This window comes from Schistocerca piceifrons, chromosome 1 (assembly GCF_021461385.2).
Source record: "Schistocerca piceifrons isolate TAMUIC-IGC-003096 chromosome 1, iqSchPice1.1, whole genome shotgun sequence".
Taxonomy (NCBI): Eukaryota; Metazoa; Arthropoda; class Insecta; order Orthoptera; family Acrididae; genus Schistocerca; species Schistocerca piceifrons.
This window is the reverse complement of record NC_060138.1, coordinates 354,807,736-354,827,321: the sequence shown is the minus strand read 5'-3', so window position 1 is coordinate 354,827,321 and position 19,586 is coordinate 354,807,736. Positions and strand designations below refer to the sequence as shown.

At 44.5% G+C, this 19,586-nt stretch overlaps 1 protein-coding gene across 1 annotated transcript in view; it reads right to left on the bottom strand.

Annotated features, from left to right (window-relative positions):
* The window catches only part of LOC124720926 (probable G-protein coupled receptor AH9.1), a 93,942-nt gene that overhangs the window by 34,406 nt on the left and 39,950 nt on the right, over positions 1 to 19,586 (bottom strand). Inside the window, exon 3 of the mRNA XM_047245892.1 lies at positions 12,114 to 12,382. Coding sequence (XP_047101848.1) covers positions 12,114 to 12,382 — 269 coding nt within the window. The remainder of the gene's footprint in view (positions 1 to 12,113; positions 12,383 to 19,586) is intronic.

Below are 19,586 nucleotides of genomic sequence, written 5' to 3'. Positions count from 1 at the left end.
CTTCCGTCGCTTTTTCTTTTACTGTTTCAACAGTCTCAAATCTAGTTCCTTTCAAAGCTGACTTGACTCTAGGGAAAAGAAAAAAGTCACAGGGGGCCAAATCAGGTGAGTAGGGTGGATGATCTAAGATGGGAATGTTGTGTTTTGCCAAAAACGTCTTCACTGACAACGCACTGTGAGCTGGGGCATTGTCTTGGTGAAGGATCCATGACTTTTTTCTCCACAAATCGTTCCGTTTTCTCCGTACTCGCTCACGTAGGATAGCCAGGACGCTAATGTAGTAATTCACTGCTTGTCCCTCTGGTACCCAATCAATGTGCACAATCCCTTTGATGTAAAAAAAAAAAAAAAAAAAAAAATCATCATTGCCTTGAATTTCGATTTTGACATTCGTGCTTTTTTTTGTCGTGGAGAACCAGGAGTTTTCCAATGCATCGATTGGCGTTTAGTTTCGGGATCGTAAGTAAAAAACCACGATTCATCGCAAGTAATAACATTTTGTAAGAAGGTGGGATCACTTTCAATGTTTTCCAGGATGTCAGAACAAATCATTCTTCGGCGTTCCTTCTGTTCAATTGTGAGACACTTTGGAACCATTTCTGAACACACTTTGTTCATGTTGAAACTTTCATGAAGAATCTGCCTAATACTTTCCTTGTCAACTCCTGTTAACTCAGACACTGCTCTGATTGTTAAACGGCGATCTTGTCGAACAAGTTTACCGATTTTTTCAATGTTTGCATCAGTTTTTGCTGACAATGGTCTGCCAGTGCGAGTGTCATCACTGGTGTCTTCGCGGCCATCTTTAAATCGTTTAAACCACTCAAACACTTGTGTTCGCGATAAACAATCATCGCCGTACACTTGTTGCAACATTACAAACGTTTCACTTGCAGATTTTCCTAGTTTGAAACAAAATTTTATGATAACACGCTGTTCTTTCTGTACACTCAACATTTTCCGACGCACAGACAAAACGTCAACTACTTAAAACAGACGCCACGGGCAGGAGGCAGATGAAACTCGAGCAGTAGGCGGAGCAAGAGTCACGTGACAGGCCACGCGACTTTCAGCCTTATTGCATTCGTTTTATTGTTTCACCAGTACTAGTCCGGTTTTTTTCTAGCCACACCTCGTACATCAAAAAAAGTTTTGCATCACAGTTTCCAGAACTCCTGAAGACAGACGTTCACTGTGGATATTGTATCACAGACACAGCCCCTTTGACTGTTCAGAGATGTCACTAAACCCGCCCAAGGATGTAAACAACCGTGCGTGAACAGCGCCTATTAGATGGAGGGGGTCCAACAGCCGATCAGTTCCAGTCATTCCACCAGGAAGGAGGTACACGGCTCGTGTTGTCTGTAGTGCAACCATGCCTAGACGATCAGTACCACGGTTCTATCGCTTCCGCATTGTGACTTTTTGCCAGGAAGGGCTCTCAACAAGAAAAGTGTCCAGGCATCTTCTTTGCATTTATCGCGAATCTCTTGCCCAACGTAAAGTCCCGAGCGACTGGAAAAAGCGCAAGTGACGCCTGTATATAAGAAGGGTAGAAGGACGGATCCTCAAAATTACAGAACAATATCCTTAACATCGGTTAGTTGCAGGATTCTCGAACATATTCTCGGTTCGAATATAATGAATTTCCTTGAGACAGAGAAGTTGCTGTCCATGCATCACCACGGCTTTAGAAAGCCTCGCTCCTGCGAAACGCAACTCGCCCTTTTTTCGCATGATATCTTGCGAACCATTGATGAAGGGTATCTGACGGATGCCATATTCCTTGACTTCCGGATTGCGTTTGACTCACTGCCCCACTGCAGACTCCTAACTAAGGTACGAGCATATGGGATTGGTTCCCAGATATGTGAGTGGCTCGAAGACTTCTTAAGTAATAGAACCCAGTACGTTGTCTCGATGGTGAGTGTTCATCGGAGGTGAGGGTATCATCTGGATTGCCCCAGGGAAGTGTGGTAGGTCCGCTGTTGTTTTCTATCTACATAAATGATCTTTTGGATAGGGTGGATAGCAATGTGTGGCTGTTTGCTGATGATGCTGTGGTGTACGGGAAGGTTTCGTCGTTGAGTGACTGTAGGAGGATACAAGATGACTTGGACAGGATTTGTGATTGGTGTAAAGAATGGCAGCTAACTCTAAATATAGATAAATATAAATTAATGCAGATGAATAGGAGAAAGAATCCCGTAATGTTCGAATACTCCATTAGTAGTGTAGCGCTTGACACAGTCACGTCGATTAAATATTTGGGCGTAACATTGCAGAGCGATATGAAGTGGGACAAGCATGTAATGGCAGTTGTGGGGAAGGCGGATAGTCGTCTTCGGTTCATTGGTAGAATTTTGGGAAGATGTGGTTCATCTGTAAAGGAGACCGCTCATAAAACACTAATACGACCTATTCTTGAGTACTGCTCGAGCGTTTGGGATCCCTATCAGGTCGGATTGAGGGAGGACATAGAAGCAATTCAGAGGCGGGCTGCTAGATGCGTTACTAGTAGGTTTGATCATCACACGAGTGTTACGGAAATGCTTCAGGAACTCGGGTGGAAGTCTCTGGAGGAAAGGAGGCGTTCTTTTCATGAATCGCTAGTGAGTAAATTTAGAGAACCAGCATTTGAGACTGACTGCAGTACAATTTTACTGCCGCCAACTTATATTTCGCAGAAAGACCACAAGAGAGACTAGGGCTCGTACAGAGGCATATAGGCAGTCATTTTTCCCTCGTTCTGTTTGGGAGTGGAACAGGGAGAGAAGATGCTAGTTGTGGTACGAGGTACCCCCCGCCACGCACCGTATGGTGGATTGCGGAGTATGTATGTAGATGTAGATGTAGAGTGAACCAAAGCGATGTTGTTGGGACATGGAGGAGATACACAGAGACAGGAACTGTCGATGACATGGCTCGCTCAGGTCGGCCAAGGGCTACTACTGCAGTGGATGACCGCTACCTACGGATTATGGCTCGGAGGAATCCTGAAAGCACGCCACCATGTTGAATAATGCTTTTCGTGGAGCCACAGGACGTCGTGTTACGACTCAAACTGTGAGCAATAGGCTGCATGATGCGCAAATTCACTCCCGACGGCCATGGCGGGGTCCATCTTTGCAACCACTACACCATGCAGCGCAGTGCAGATGGACCCAACAACATGCCAAATGGACCGCTCAGGATTGGCATAACGTTCGCTTCACCGATGAGAGTCGCATATGCCTTCAACCAGACGATCGTCGGAGACGCGTTTTGAGGCAACCTGCTCAGGCTGAAGGCCTTAGACACACTGTCCAGCGACTGCAGCAAGGTGGTGTTTTGGGGTGGCATTATCAGGGACCAACGTACGCTGCTGGTAGTCACGGAAGACGCCGTAACGGCTGTACGATACGTGAATGCCATCCACCGACCGATAATGCAACCATATTGGCAGCATATTGGCGAGGCATTCGTCTTCATGGACGACAATTCGCGCCCCCATCGTGCACATCTTGTGAATGACTTCCTTCAGGATAACGACATCGCTCGACTAGAGTGGCGAGCATGTTCTCCAGACATGAACCCTATCGAACATGCCTGGGATAAACTAAAAAGGGCTGTTTATGGACGACGGACCCACCAACCACTCTGAAGGATCTACGCCGAATCGCATATGCGACACTCATCATTGGGACGATGTGACTAACAGTGCATTGATGAACTTGTGGATAGTATGACACGATGAATACAGGTCTGCATCAATGCCAGAGGACGTGCTGCTGCAGGGTATTACAGGTACCGGTGTGTAGAGCAATCTGGTTGGTTCAAATGGCTCTGAGCACTATGGGACTTAACATCTATGGTCATCAGTCCCCTAGAACTTAGAACTACTTAAACCTAACTAACCTAAGGACATCAAACAACACACAGTCATCACGAGGCAGAGAAAATCCCTGACCCCGCCGGGAATCGAACCCGGGCGCGGGAAGCGAGAGCAACCTGGACCACCACCTCTGAAGGTCTCGCTGTATGGCGGTACAACATGCAATGTGTGGTTTTCATGAGCAACAAAAAGGGCGGAAATGATGTTTATGTTGATGTTCCAATATTCTGTACAGGTTCCTGAACTCTCGGAACCGAGGTGATAACTTTTTTTGATGTGTATTTAAAAGGACATGCATTGGAGGTGCTGTCATTTGTTCTCTGGTGATTCATGTGAAAAGATTTACAACGTGTATATGGCCTCACGACAGGAATTAACAACGGGATGCTAGTTGGAGCTGCACACATGGGATTTTCAATTTCGAAATCGTTAGGGAATTCAATATACAGAGTTCTCCAGTGTCCAGACTGTGCGGAGAATACCTAATTTCAGGCATTACCTCTCACCACAGACAACACAGTGGTTGACGGCCTTCACTTAACAGCCGAGAGCAGGGGTGTTTGCGTAGAGTTTTGAGTCCTAATGGGCAAGCAACACTGCGTGAAATAAGAGCAGAAATCACACAATCGTACATCCACCCCTAAATGTCAGTTGTCAACCTAGCAACACCAAATACAGCTGACAGAGCACTAATGTTTGTTGTTTCAGATTACTTGTCACCTCCTTCCCATCCCCCACTCCCATTCGTTGGGGCGTTGGCTATTTCCGATGCCCCTACTCCCCCTTTCCCATCAGTATTTTTTACAGAATAAGTCGTGTTTGTGCTAAGTTAGTTTACCGAGCGAAATGAGGCAGGGGTCCAGACACTGGATTCGCATTCGGGAGGGCGGCGGTTCAAATACCTATCCGGCCATCCAGATTTAGGTTTTCCATGATTTCCCTCCATCACTTAAGGTAGGTGATGGGAGCGTTCACTTCAATAGACAAGTCCGATTTCGTTCCCCATGCTTTTCTCATCTTAGCATGTGCTCCGTCTCTTAATGACATAGTCTTCGACGGGACATTAGCCTTAATCTTCCTCCCTTTCTAAGTTTCCTTAAAATTTCGCCATGCACTCCAGCATTATACGTACGAGTCACAACTTCCCTATCGACACCCCCACCAAAAGGAATGCTAGAGGTGCCTTACCGCAAGGTATGTTTATCTACACAGGAAACCATACATGTACTACGTGTGATCGGAGTTTGTCCAAATATTGGAGTATGCTAAAATGTCAGCCCCTTACCTTCCCCATTCCCACCACCATCCCTAAGAGTACAAGGGCTGTCCTAATGTGATACCATCTTTTATAAGATCGTGAGTCAATTTCGTACCTTATTTGTTTGAAATTGCTCCATGCTTTCCAGGTAAAGCTTTACGTGTCACGTATTTTTACTGCCTTCCGTACATGTGAGGGTTAAGCGTCATTGTCACGTGCACCCACCAATGTAGCGGCTCCGAAAAGTATGGACTCTCTACCACTACAGCTTGATTCCGATTGTTCTTGCATGACGCCCTCTTCACATCCGCACTTCATTCATAATACACTGAAGTGACGAAAGTCAAGAGATACGTCCTAATATCCTGTTGGACCTCCTTTTTTCCAGCGTAGTGTAGGAACTCGAGGTGGTATGGACTCAGCAAGTCGTTGGAAATCCCCTGCAGAAATACCGAGCCATACTGCATCTACAGACTTGTTCAAATTATTAGACTAAACGATTATTTTTGATACTCTTAAGTTTTCTGGTGTAAAATAAGGAGAGAAAAGAGTAGTAATTGATTTGTTTTAATGGTTTGATTGATGCCACGAAATTTCCCTTCAAAGCAACTCACAGATCACAGAATTTTTCACAGTTGGTAACATTTCTCACTTTCTCTCCAAATTGTGTTGGTGTTAGTTGTCGGTGTATATGCTTTGAAACTGTGTTTACAGTAATGTTTTATACTTCTGTGGTGTACTTCAGCTTGTTATCTATTCTATCAACTTCTTGCTACATTAACAAGACATTACATAGCTTGTGAACTTGTATGTTTTTAGCTATAGTAATAAATCGTGGAGTTTCCAAAGAAAGTCAGATTATGGGGAAGACGAAAGATGTTTCATCTTGTGAAGTTTCGGCTGTAGTAGCACTTCTTGCTGAAAATATTTATACACAGCAAGACATTGCTGACAGAATGAAAATATTGCAGAAAATGGGGTCAGCACAATCAAACTTTCAGTGCAGAAATGTGGTGAATACAAGCCAAACAGGAAAGGAAAATGTGGACGTAAAAGAAAAATCAGCCCTAGAACAATGAGAAGACCTACAAACATCCAACAATGAACAGTAAACTTACTTCTACAGACATGAGCCATCAGCTGAAAGGTTTGGGTGTTGAAGTTTCACCTGTGACAGTGAGGAGGAGGCTGTTTGAATGTGGTTTAAAGGCATGCCAACCAAGGAAAAACAGAAAATCACACCTGCCATGAAAACCCAAAAGGTTGCAGTGGGCTAAACAATTTCAGGAGTGGACAGGTGAGGACTGGGTTAAGGTATGTGCAGTGATATGGTAAATTAAGTGGGTCTGGTCTCTACAGTTAGGAGTTTTCGCTTGAAATTGTGATGTTTTATTGATACTGAAGACATGCACATTTGATGTTTGGAATGTTGAGGCCTCCTATGCTACTATTCCCCAGTTTTCTAACTTGCAATTTTGTACACATGCTTCAGTGATGAATCTGTATTCACTGTGATTGAAGAAAGCAGGCAGTATATTCGTCGCAGACCTGGAGAACATTTCAAAGCTGTGTGTGTGTGCAGCAATGTGTGAAGTATCCAACTTCCTTTTTGGTGCGGCGTGTGATGCCTGTGAAAGGTCTTGGCAGATTACACATTGTTGAAGGGACAATGAGGCAAGAACAGTGCAAAGAAATCCTTGAAAAGTAACTTTCCCCCCAAATAAATGAGTGGTTTCCTAATAAAGATGCCATCTTTATGCATGATGGGGCACCTTGTCACAAAGCCAAAAGTGTTTCCAAGCACGTGGAAGAAAAGCAACTGAAAGTGTTGTCCTGGCCAGGGAATAGCCCTGATATGAATCCAATTGAAAATTTATGGGCTATTGTGAAACGGAGGATAAGGAAATTTACAATAACCACAAAACAAGATCTCGTAGAGAAACTAGAGGAAATCTGGTACCATGACAATGATATTAAAATGTCATGTGAAAAGTTAATAAGAAAATACCAAACAGGAAAAAAAATTGATTAAGAACCAAGGCATGTATACAAAGTATTGAATGCACAAATATAATGAGTATGTGGATGTAAATGTGTAATAACTGTCTAATAATTTGAACACGTCTGTATATCCGTCCATAACTGAGAAGGTGTTGGGGGTGCAGGACTTTGTGCACGAACTGACCTCCCGATTATATCTCAAGTTTTCGGTGGTATTCATGTCAGGCTCTCTGTGTGGCCAAATCATTCAATCGAACTTACCATAATGTTCTTCAAACCATTCGCGAACTATTGCGGCCCACGGATAAGGCGTATTCCTATCCATAATTGAAGTCCACGAGCCGGCCGGAGTGGCTGAGCGGTTCTAGGCGCTACAGTCTGGAACCACGCGACCGCTACGGTCGCAGGTTCGAATCTTGCCTGGGGCATGGATGTGTGCGATGTCCTTAGGTTAGTTATGTTTAAGTAGTTCTAAGTTCTAGGGGACTGATGACCTCAGAAGTTAAGTCCCATAGTGCTCAGAGCCATTTGAACCATTTTTTGAAGTCCACGAATGGCTGCAAATAGTCTCCAAGTAATTGAACATAACCATTACAGTATAAGATCGGTACAGTTGAACCAGAAGACAGCCCATTCCATGTCACCACAGCCCACATCATTATGTAGCAAACACCGACTCGCACAGTGCCTTGTTAACAACCTGGGTCCACGGCTTCGTAGGGTCCGCGACACAATCGAAACGTACTATCAGCTCTTCCCAACTACAATCGTAACTCATCTGACTAGGTCAGGTATTTATATGGTCCAAGTGACAGGGTCACTAGCCCAGTAGAGGCGCTGCAGGCGACGACGTGCTGTTAGCAAAGGCACTCGTGTAGGTAGTCTGCTGCCACAGCCCTTTAATGCCAGATTTCGCCGCACTGTCCTTACGGATACGTACGTCGTACGTCTCAGATTGATTTTTGCAGTTATTTCACGCAGTGTTGCTTGTCTGTTAGCTCTGACAATTCTACGCAGACGGCCCTGCTCTCGGTTGTTAAGTGAAGGCCATCAGCCACTGCGTTGTCCGTGGTAAGAGGTAATGCCTGAAAAGTGGTATTCTCGGCACACACTTGACACTGGACATCCCGGGATAATGAATTCCCTATCGATTTCCGAAGTGGAATCTCCCATGCGTGTAGCTCCAACTATCATTCGGCGTTCAAATTCTGTTAATTTCTGTCGTGCGGCCATAATCACGTCGGAAACCTTTTCACATGAATCACCTGAGTACAAATGACAGCTCCGCCCTTTTATAATTTCTGTACGCGATGCTACTCTCATCTTATACTTGCATATCGCTATCCCATGACTTTTATCACCTCAGTGCATTTCTCGTATTGATTTGAGGGTTTGATTTACTTTTCCCTCCAAGAAAATATACATCTTCATCTCAGGAAACCATGGTGCTAAATGTCCTTTCAAACAGTAAAATGAATACACAGTAATCCAGATTTTATAATGCATTATTGTGCTCTTCACTAACAGGCGTCAAAACACATTGTCAATTCAGTTACAAGGTAACATGAAATATTTTGATAAAATGGCGGATGTCCAGAATATTTGATCTTTTAACAAAATATGAAGGAAACAACAGCATTTTAAAATTACTTGCAATTAAGACACACTGAAGAGCCTAAGAAACTGGTATAGGCATGGCTATTCAAAGCAGAGGTATGTAAACAGGAAGAATACGGCGCTGTGGACGGCAACGCCTGTGTACTACTAGAAGTGTCTCCGCAGTTGTTGGATCGGTTACTGTCGCTACAATGGCACGTTATCAAGATTGAAGTGAGTTTGAACGTTGTGTTATAGTCGGCGCACGAGCGTTGGGACGCAGCATCTCCAAGATTGCGATGAAGTGGGGATTTTCCTGTACGACCGTTTCACGAGTGTACTGTGAACACCAGGAATCCGGTAAAACATGAAATCTCCGACATCACTGCGGCCGGAAAAAGATCTTGCAAGAACGAGACCAACGACGACTGAAGAGAACCGTTCAACGTGACGGACGTGCAACCCTTCCGGAAATTGCTGCAGATTTCAGTGCTGGGCCTTCAACAACTGTCAGCGTGCGAACTATTCAACGAAACATCATCGATATGGACTTTTGGAACCGGAGGCCCACTCGTGTTCCTTTGATGACTGCACGACGGAAAACTCTACGCCCCGCCTGGGCCACTGAACACCGAGATTGGACTATTGATGACTGGAAACATGTTGCCTGGTAGGACAAGTCTCGTTTCAAATTGTATCGAGCGGATGGACGTGAACAGTTATGAATACAACCTCATGAATCCATAGACCCTTCGGCTTGTCACGCTTATCGCGGCTCCCCACGTCGGAGGTTCGAGTCTTCGCTCGGGCATGGGTGTGTGTGTTGTCCTTAGCGTAAGTTAGTTTAAGTTAGATTAATTAGTGTGTAAGCCTAGGGACCGATAAATTCAGCCGTTTGGTCTCATAAAACCTTACCACAAATTTCCCCAAAAAATTTCCATGGATTCCGCATGTCAGCAGGGGACTGTTCAAGCTGGTGGAGGCTCAGTAATGTTGTGGGGCGTGTGCAGTTGGAGTGATATGGGACCCGTGATACATTTAGATACTACTCTGACAGGTTAGCGTACGTAAGCATTCTGTCTGATCACCTGCATCCATCCATATCGCCGGCCGGTGTGGCCGAGCGGTTCTAGGCGCTTCACTGTGGAACCGCGCGACCACTACGGTCGCAGTTTCGAATCCTGCCTCGGGTATGGATGTGTGTGGTGTCCTTAGGTTAGTTAGGTTTAAGTAGCTCTAAGTTCTAGGGGACTGATGACCTCAGAAGTTTAGTCCCATAGTGCTCAGAGCCATTTGAACCATTTGAGCCATTCATATCCATTGCGCAATCCGACGGACTTGGGCAATTCCGTCGGGACAATGTGACACCCCACACGCCCAGAATTGCTGCAGAGCGCTCCGGGAACACTCTTCTGAGTTTAAGCTCTTTCGCTGGGTCCAAACTCCCCAGACATGATCATTATTGAGCATTCCTTGCAACGTGCTGTTCAGAAGAGATCTCCAACGCCTTGTACTCTTACGGATTTACGGACAGCCCTGCAGGATTCATGGTGTCAGTTCCCTCCAGCACTACTTCAGACATTAATCGAGTCCATACCAAGTCGTGCTGCGGCACATCTGCGTGCTCGCAGTGGCCCTATGCGATATTAGGCAGGTGTACCAGTTACTTCGGCTCTTCAGTGTATTTAGCATAGAATTACAGGCCTACATCTACTGTTTCATAACCAGGCAAAAAGCGAAAAATGATAAAAAAAAGTTACGTCTACTCTTTCAATAAATGGCTATTCATTTACCCTTGTCCATCATCCGTGAAAGGTTGTAATACACTACTGGGCATTAAAATTGCTACACCACGAAGATGACGTGCTACAGACGCGAAATTTAACCGACAGGAAGAATATGCTGTGATATGGGAATGATTAGCTTTTCAGAGCATTTACACAAGGTTGGCGCCGGTGGCAACACCTACAACGTACTGACATAGGAAAGTTTCCAACCAATATCTCATACACAAACAGCAGTTGACCGGCGTTTCCTGTAAAACGTTGTTGTGATGCCTCGTGTAAGGAGGAGAAATGCGTACCATCACGTTTCCGACTTTGATAAAGGTCGGATTGTAGCCTATGGCGATTGCGGTTTATCGTATCGTGACACTGCTATTCGCGTTGGTCGAGATCCAATGACTGTTAGCAGAATATGGAATCGGTGGATTCAGGAGGGCAATACGGAACGCCGTGCTGGATCCCAACGCCCTCGTATCAATAGCAGTCGAGATGACAGGCATCTTATCCGCATGGCTGTAACGGATCGTGCAGCCACGTCTCGATCCCTGAGTCAACAGATGGGGACGTTTGCAAGACAACAACCACCTGCACGAACAGTTCGACGACGTTTGCAGCAGCGTGGACTGTCAGCTCGGAGACCATGGCTGCGGTTACCCTTGACGCTGCATCACAGACAGGAGCGCCTGCGATGGTGTACTCAACGGCGAACCTGGGTGCACGAATGGCAAAATGCCATTTTTTCGGATGAATCCAGGTTCTTTTAGAGCGTCATGATGGTCGTATCCGTGTTTGGCGACATCGCCGTGAACGCACATTGGAAGCGTGTATTCGTCATCGACGTACTGGCGTATCACCCGGCGTGATGGTATGGGGTGCCATTGGTTACATGTCTCGGTAACCTCTTGTTCGCATTGACGGCACTTTGAACAGTGGACGTTACATTTCAGATGTGTTACGACCCGTGGCTCTACCTTTCATTCGATCCCTGCAAAACCCTACATTTCAGCAGGATAATGCACGACCGCATGTTGCAGGTCCTGTACGGGCCTTTCTGGATACAGATAATGTTCGACTGTTGCCCTGGTCAGCACAATCTCCAGATCTCCCACGAACTGAAAACGCCTGGTCAATGGTGGCCGAGCAACTGCCTCGTCACAATACGCCAGTCACTGCTCTTGATGGACTGTGGTAACGTGTTGAAGCTGCATGGGCAGCTGTACCTGTACACCTCATCCAAGCTCTGTTTGACTCATTGCTCAGGCGTATCAAGACCGTTATCACGGCGAGAGGTGGTTGTTCTGAGCACTGATTTCTCAGGATCTATGCACCCAAATTGCGTGAATATGTAATCACGTGTCAGTTCTAGTATAATATATTTGTCCAATGAATATCCGTTTATCATCTGCATTTCTTCTTGGTGTAGCATTTTTAATGGCCAGTAGTGTGTTATCGCGGAATCGCCTGTATACTAACCTTATCCTGACATATGTCTGCAGCCGTCACAAAGCGACTTTCAGTCTCACGGTGTTCAGTGGTCACGATGTTTGTGGCCCGTCAGAGTAGATGAGGAATAAGAGAGGGAAAAGTGGCAGGTGTTTACCTCTAACGCGACCTTGTAGACGTCGTAGAGCAGAGAGCCCTCGAGCAGGTGGTTGGCGACGCGGCGGTAGAGGAGCCCACCGGTGGACGGGTCGGTGCAGGCGCTGAGGCGCCAGCGGAAGGCGGTGGGCATGTAGGCGGCGAACGTGAGCAGCGGGATCAGCACGACGGGCAGCCGCGGCGGCCCGGACAGCGCGCGCGCGCGGCCCGGCCGGCACACCGACACGTACCGCTCCACCGTCAGCGCCAGCAGCATCATCACGCCCACGCCTGCGGGAAACAGTCAAGGGGGGACACGCTCGTGAAATTGGCCGAAAATTTAAATTTTAAATTTATTTTTCATTTATTAGTAGAACTGATGGACAATAAGAGTCAAGGGGGGAACGCTCGTGAAATTGGCCGAAAATGTAAATTTTCAATTTATTTTTTATTTACTAGTAGAACTGATGGACAACAAGAGCCAAGGGGGGACGCTCGTGAAATTGGCCGAAAATGTAAATTTTCAATTTATTTTTTATTTATTAGTAGAACTGATGGACAACAAGAGTCAAGGGGAGACGCTCGTGAAAGTGTAAATTTTCAATTTATTTTTTATTTATTAGTAGAACTGGTAGACAACAAGAGTCAAGGGGGGACGCTCGTGAAATTGGCGGAAAATGTAAATTTTCAATTTATTTTTTATTTATTAGTAGAACTGATGGACAACAAGAGTCAAGAGGGGAACGCTCGTGAAATTGGCCTAAAATGTAAATTTTCAATTTATTTTTTATTTATTAGTAGAACTGATGGACAACAAGAGTCAAGGGGGGAACGCTCGTGAAATTGGTCTAAAATGTAAATTTTTTAATTTTTATTTATTTATCAGTCGAACTGATGGACAACAAGTTGCCGAAGTTTCAATGATGAACTCGCATATGAAGTGCCTGAAAAATAATCAAATGTGTGACGGGACATTCCTGCCACGCCCACTTTTTGAAGTAACACATCCACGCTAGCTCAGTGAACAACTGCAGCTTTCTTTTACTGAAGAAGCAATTCTGGTTTTGCCTTGCGCTATGGACGGAGATAGCAAGGCTATCAGACGGACGCTGTCCAGTGTAAGTGAGATGAAAAGTGCGGCATGGGCTACATATTTCCACATGGAGTCATCAGATGAACATGCCATTCATCGCCTGTGCCACTACTAGTACTACTACTTAGAGTAGTGATTCTCGAACAGAAAGAGGTTCCTACTCAATGGTCTGAATACGACCACAGTAGTGGTCGAAACCGGTCACCTTGATAAATAAATCGTGATCAAGACTGTTTTTAATAGTAAATATTTGTAAGACATTGATCACTGCTACTCCCATAATGTATTCAAAAGTAGAATTATAGTAAAACATTCAGCTGCTTGCAGGCATTGATATATATCAACGGAGCAGGTGAAAATGTGTGCCCCGACCGCGACTCGAACCCGGTATCTCCTGCTTACATGACAGATGCTCTATCCAATTTTTTTTTTTTTTTTTTTTTTGATCGTTGGGTTTGGTCGTTGCGGACGTCACATGACATACGTTAAAGTTCGTTTGTTGATCCTTCCACTCAGTGTTTTTATTCCAGAGGCCAATCAGCTCTCCGACCGAACACGCTGAGCTACCGTGCCGGCTGTCCATCTGAGCCACCGAGGGCACAGAGAATAGTGCGACTGCACGGACTATCTCGCGCATGCCTCCCGCGAGACCCACATTCGCACCTTGTGTGTCCACTCACTTCATTAGTAGTGTACCGCCCCAACACAACACACTCATTACTGGTGGAAGACATTCTTACCAAGTCCCGTAAGAGTTCGGGGAATATGTGTGCATCCGCACAGAAGAAGAAGGGCATGGGAGGTATTTACAGAACTATATACTTATATGGATATGGTGTATATTCTTTCGGACATGACCGCTCGGCTAATCCTGCGCGGCAGATTTTTAAATTCCATAACAAAAGTTAAATATACGTAATCCAAGGACCTTAACAGTAAATGTATTACTTTCATTTAAAGCATGGTACCAAATTTGATTGCCGTATCTTCAAAGTTGTAAATTTTGTGCATAGTTTAAATAGTGTGTGTTTGTCATGAACGTCCCCCGTTAACCACTCAAATGGATATTTTTCGTGTTCGCTTCTATGGTCCATTGGGTAATATCCCCTAGTGATGGCCGATGCAAGCGCGCGACGTGCCTTGCTCACTCATTAAAACTTTTATTTGTCGATTTTATTTTACTGTCTAAAACTAAAGTCGATTAAAATCGAATAGAATCTGTTAACACTTTGTGTTTCCCATCTATTAAAGGTCAAGAAAATTTCGGTAGACCGTCGATGCTATCATTTCACATGGTACGATTTTTCCCGCTTTGACGGGCTCGACAGGACGTCATTATACATTGATGGCTTCTGTCTCGGGTTCTTCTACGTTTGTTTGATAATTTTTCTGGAGTTTCACCAGCACGACTGGCTGCCATTGTCAGAGATTCACCCTTCATTGCTGGTGGTAGACTGGAGTCGAGCTCGCGGTCGCAGTTATACAAAGTACCTGGAGCGCCAACATCCAAGGGCTTTTCCGTGGTCATTACCACTGCGATTCTCCCCTTACTATCTGCAACGGTCGTTCGCTGCAGCACGGGAATACAGGATCCGTTCGTCTTGACGCTTTCTTCTTTGTTGTTGAAGTTACTGTAATGCTTGTGTATTTCTATGGCTTCGCTGAACAGGCGGGTGTGATGGTTCTTCTCTACAGCAAAAACTTCCGTGTCGGCTAATTTTATATGCGGTCGATTTCATACAGCGCGTACTCCGCCACGGCCGATTTCTCCAACTGTTCCAACCTGCAATGCCGCTTATTTTCGGTGATCCTGGTGTTAATGGATGGTCCAGACATTCCAGCATAGAATTTTCCACATGTACAGGGTATGTGGTATATCCTCGACATTGCAAACGGGTCCCTTCTCTCCTTTGCTGATTTGAGGCGCTCTTTGATCTTCTTTATCGGTTTATATATAGTCTTGGCGCCGCGTTTGCCCAACATACGGCCGATTCTGTTCGTCACTCTGGGAACGTATGGCAGCAAGGCCGTATCCGACCTGTTCTTTTCCGGTGTGTCGCGTAGCCGAGTGTTTCATTCTGAACTACTTCTTAAGTGACTGGTGGAGTACCCATTACTACTCAGAACGCTTACTAGGTGCCGCTTATCGCGTCTGACGCGCTGCGGCTGACATATTCGTCTAGTTACGAGCGTATTAATAATGCTTATTTTCTGGATCGTGTGCCGATTTTACAGTTTGCGCAGGTTATATTCGTGTGTATCGGATTTTTATACATGCGTTATCCAAGGATTTCACTACACCTCGTGACCAGTTCATCTAGAAAGGCTAGTTGTTGGTCCTCTTCTACCTCCACGGAAAATTTTATGTTGGCATGGAGACTGTTCAAGTGTCTTAGGAAATACCCGAGCTCTTCCTCACCCTGGCGCCACACAACGAAGGTATCAAAAAAATGGTTCAAATGGCTCTGAGCACTATGGGACTTAACATCGGAGGTCATCAGTCCCCTAGAACTTAAAACTACTTAAATCTAACTAACCTAAGGACATCACACACATCCATGCCCGAGGCAGGATTCGAACCTGCGACCGTAGCGATCGCGCGTTTCCAAACTGTAGCGCCTAGAACCGCTCGGCCACTCCGGCCGGCCACGAAGGTATCATCGACTATCTATACCTCACCTTAGGTGTACAAGATGCCAGGTCCAGCGACTGTGCTCCGAAATGTTCCACGACGCCTTCCAACGGTTCGTAAAAGTTGCCATTCCACAGGAAATAGCTAGTGGTGAGACATGCATGAAAGGGCTTGGTGGTATCTTGCGGGAAAAAGGAACCGATATACTTCAGACAGTCATTGAGTAGCATTTGATAAACAAAGAAACATCAGAGCTGACAAGGATGTCGTTTGGTCGAAGTTTTACTTTCTTCACATTCTCAGGGAAGTGCCCTGACTCCTTTCTTTGTGTGTTAGGCTTTCCCACTTACGGTTGTAGCATAGGGGCGAAGTGTTTCGCCAGTTTATGCCACGGTCTTCATTGCGTTGCGAGGGACACGTAGTTTCAAAAACAGCCGTTTGCTGGAGGTCACCAAGTATTCGTTCAGTACGTAAAGAAATGAAATACATTGCTTTACTTTATCTTAAAGTTCACGAAATTTTGCGTGAATTGGAGCAAAATTTTGTGAGAATGACAGTGAAGATGACGGAATCGACGGTTCAGGTGATAACTCTGACTTTTCGAAAAGAACTGCGTCAGACTTCAAGTGCGTATTCGTCGTTTTTATCTCATAAGTGCAAACAGCCTTTTTTCAGAGTGTATCACACAACAAATTATACTACGTGAAAAAGGGTAACAATTTATAATCATGGCTTTAGGCTGTAAGTTTTCGATTACTGAAAATTGGATAGTGAACTAGAATGGCAAATAAAAATTATTTTGACTTTCATATATTTTTATATTGTTTGAAAAACCTAACATTCATTCAAATATAAGGGGAAAAAAGTAAACATTCAAAGAAGCACAAAACATATAATCCAAAAGAAGGAAAATCATTAGTATCGTAATTAAATCTTGTCTGTTCAGTAGCCGCGCGGGATTAGCCGAGCTGTCTAAGGCGCTGCAGTCATGGACTGTGTGGCTGGTCCCGGCGGAGGTTCGAGTCCTCCCTCGGGCATGGGTGTGTGTATTTGTCCTTAGGATAATTTAGGTTACGTAGTGTGTAAGCTTAGGGACTGATGACTTTAGCAGTTAAGTCCCATAAGATTTCGCACAGATCTGATCTGTTCAGTAAGTGTAGACAAGAGCAGTTCAGCCAGTTGCTTTGGCCAGCTAAGAATGTAACCGCGTTACCTGCACAAAAGGTGTGCTGCAAACCTATCGGGCGTTACCTCGTAACTATTACCTTGCGTATGAGATTAGGAATTTGATATATTCCACTAGAAACTGGAGAGATGAGCCGTGTAGAAACTGAGTGCAGATATATGAAAGGGTGCGGAATATTTCTGCGTAGTTATCTTCCTGTCTGTTACTTAAAAATAAGCAGTATTTATGGCAAAACTGAAACTGTCAACATTTAATATCAGTTTTATTGGAAAATTATTGATTTGTAATGACAAACAGAGGGATGTTGTGGTAAAAACAAAAAATTACATAAATTTACCTTTTAGCTCTTGAAAACACAATTTTCTCGATAAAAAGGTAAAACTAAAACAAATCTTAAAACAAAAACTTACCAAACACAGCTTCAACACTTCGCTGAGATTAGCTAAGACATGTTTGTGTTATTCATAAACAACCTTTGCACTTATCAGTAATAACAGGGCACTCTTGCCTTCGATCATGATGATGAAAGTTCTACTGAGTACACAGTAACAATAATAATTATGTAGACTTTTTTTTTACACTTGTGCATGTAAACTGTACTTGTATTAAAACGAACTGCTTTGGTTACATAAAAGCGCAGAAGTTACGCGATCAACTGATTTTTATTACTTCTAAAATGCAATTCATATTTTGTAACGATATAAATTAGACACTCGGTTAACAGCGAACTATATGCAGTTCTAATTATGCGCAGGGCAAGCAAACAAACAAACGAAGAACAAAGAGAAGTCGACCGCTACTCGTTTCTCTCAGACACATTCATTTACGTTTCTTTCCCAACAATGTTACCAATACTACAGGTAATCCTAACACTCACTATGTCATTTATGTAATGTAAAAAAACTACCGAACCGCAGTTTGGTAGAGCGCAACTCTAGTTGAAGCAGAAAATGAATTTTGTTTCGCATAATTACAGGTTATTTCTCTGTGTGACATACTATAAAATATGGCGTTGGACAGAGAGGAACCTCACATCCTGCTGAGCTGATTTTGGTGATACTACTTCACTCGTAATTTCAATAATTAACTTTTACAGAGTGGTTAAAATACATGATCTTATCACAGCAAATACTGAGGATCAACTGTCAGACGTTTCCAGTCATAAATAAATGACTACCATCTAGCATATAATGTACCATCATTTAAGGAAACTGGATTTATGTACTGCAATTTGCAATACTAAAAGCTGTTATGAAAGTTTCTGTTCTGGGGCGAAAGGTTTTTCTAAAAGAGACAGTATCGTCTTTCCTTCATGTAGGTTCAAGGTATAGTTAAATCAAAAGCAACGGGCGTTTCAGTGAGTCCCGCCCCATACCTCAGTAGCAATCCATCATTGGCTACCGTTAGCGTCTGCCGCTTCCAAATGGGAACGCCAATTTCGCGAACCGCCGCGTCAACGCGGAAAACGTTTGCCGCGCGCCGCGCTGTAGAGGGAATCGGCCTTTACTGGTGAGGCACTCTGGAGTCGCGCCGTTCGTGGTACCCTGTTCAACTACATAGGAAACGACATGCAGGTGACCGGTTACCAAATCGCATCGTCAACCAGTTTCATTTGTTTTTGTACTTTCAACATTGCAGCCCAGTCAGCAATCGTGATAATCTAATATATAAGAAACTATCAGCCTCGACTGCGGTAATGAAACCAACCTTTACCTGGGTTTCAGCCCAAATAATTGAGCCTTCTTCAGAAGATGTACCTGAATCTACAATTTGTCTAAGAGGGTATGGTCTAGAAATAAAACTAAAACAGCTTGAAAATGTGAGTACGCCTATTCAGCTGTTTTACGAGGGTTGTTTTTTAAGTAAGAGCCGTTTTTATTTTTAAAAAATAATACAAATACTTTTGTAAAAAAAACTTTTATTTTCTGATTCTACACACTTTTACCTATTTTTCTACATAGTTGCCTTGTTTATCATTCGGGAGGACGACGGTTCAATCCCGCGTCCGGCCATCCTGATTTAGGTTTTCCGTGATTTCCCTAAATATTCGCCAGGCAAATGCCGGGATGGCTCCTTTCAAAGGGCACGGCTGACTTCCTTCCCCGTCCTTCACTAATCCGATGAGACCGATGACCTCGCTGTCTGGTCTCCTTCCCCAAAACAATCAACCAACCAACCTTGTTTATTTAAGCACTTGTCATACCGTACAACTAAGTTTTTAATTCCCTCTTCAAAGAATTCGGCCGCCTGCTCCGACAGCCAAGAGTTCACGGCCGCTCTCACTTCATCGTCATCATTGAAGCGCTGCCCGCCAAGATGGTGTTTCAGGTACCGGAAAAGGTGAAAATCGCTACGAGCAAGGTCGGGGCTGTATGGTGCATGGTCCAAAACTTCCCAGCCAAAAGAATCAATCAAATCCCGAGTCTTTTGAGAGGTGTGAGGCCTAGCGTTATCGTGCAGGAGCAAAACTCCTTTTGTCAGCATGCCGCGCCTTTTGTTTTGAATTGCTCTGCGGAGCTTCTTTAGAGTTGCACAGTAGGCCTCTGAGTTGATTGTCGTTCCTCGTGGCATAAAGTCCACTAGC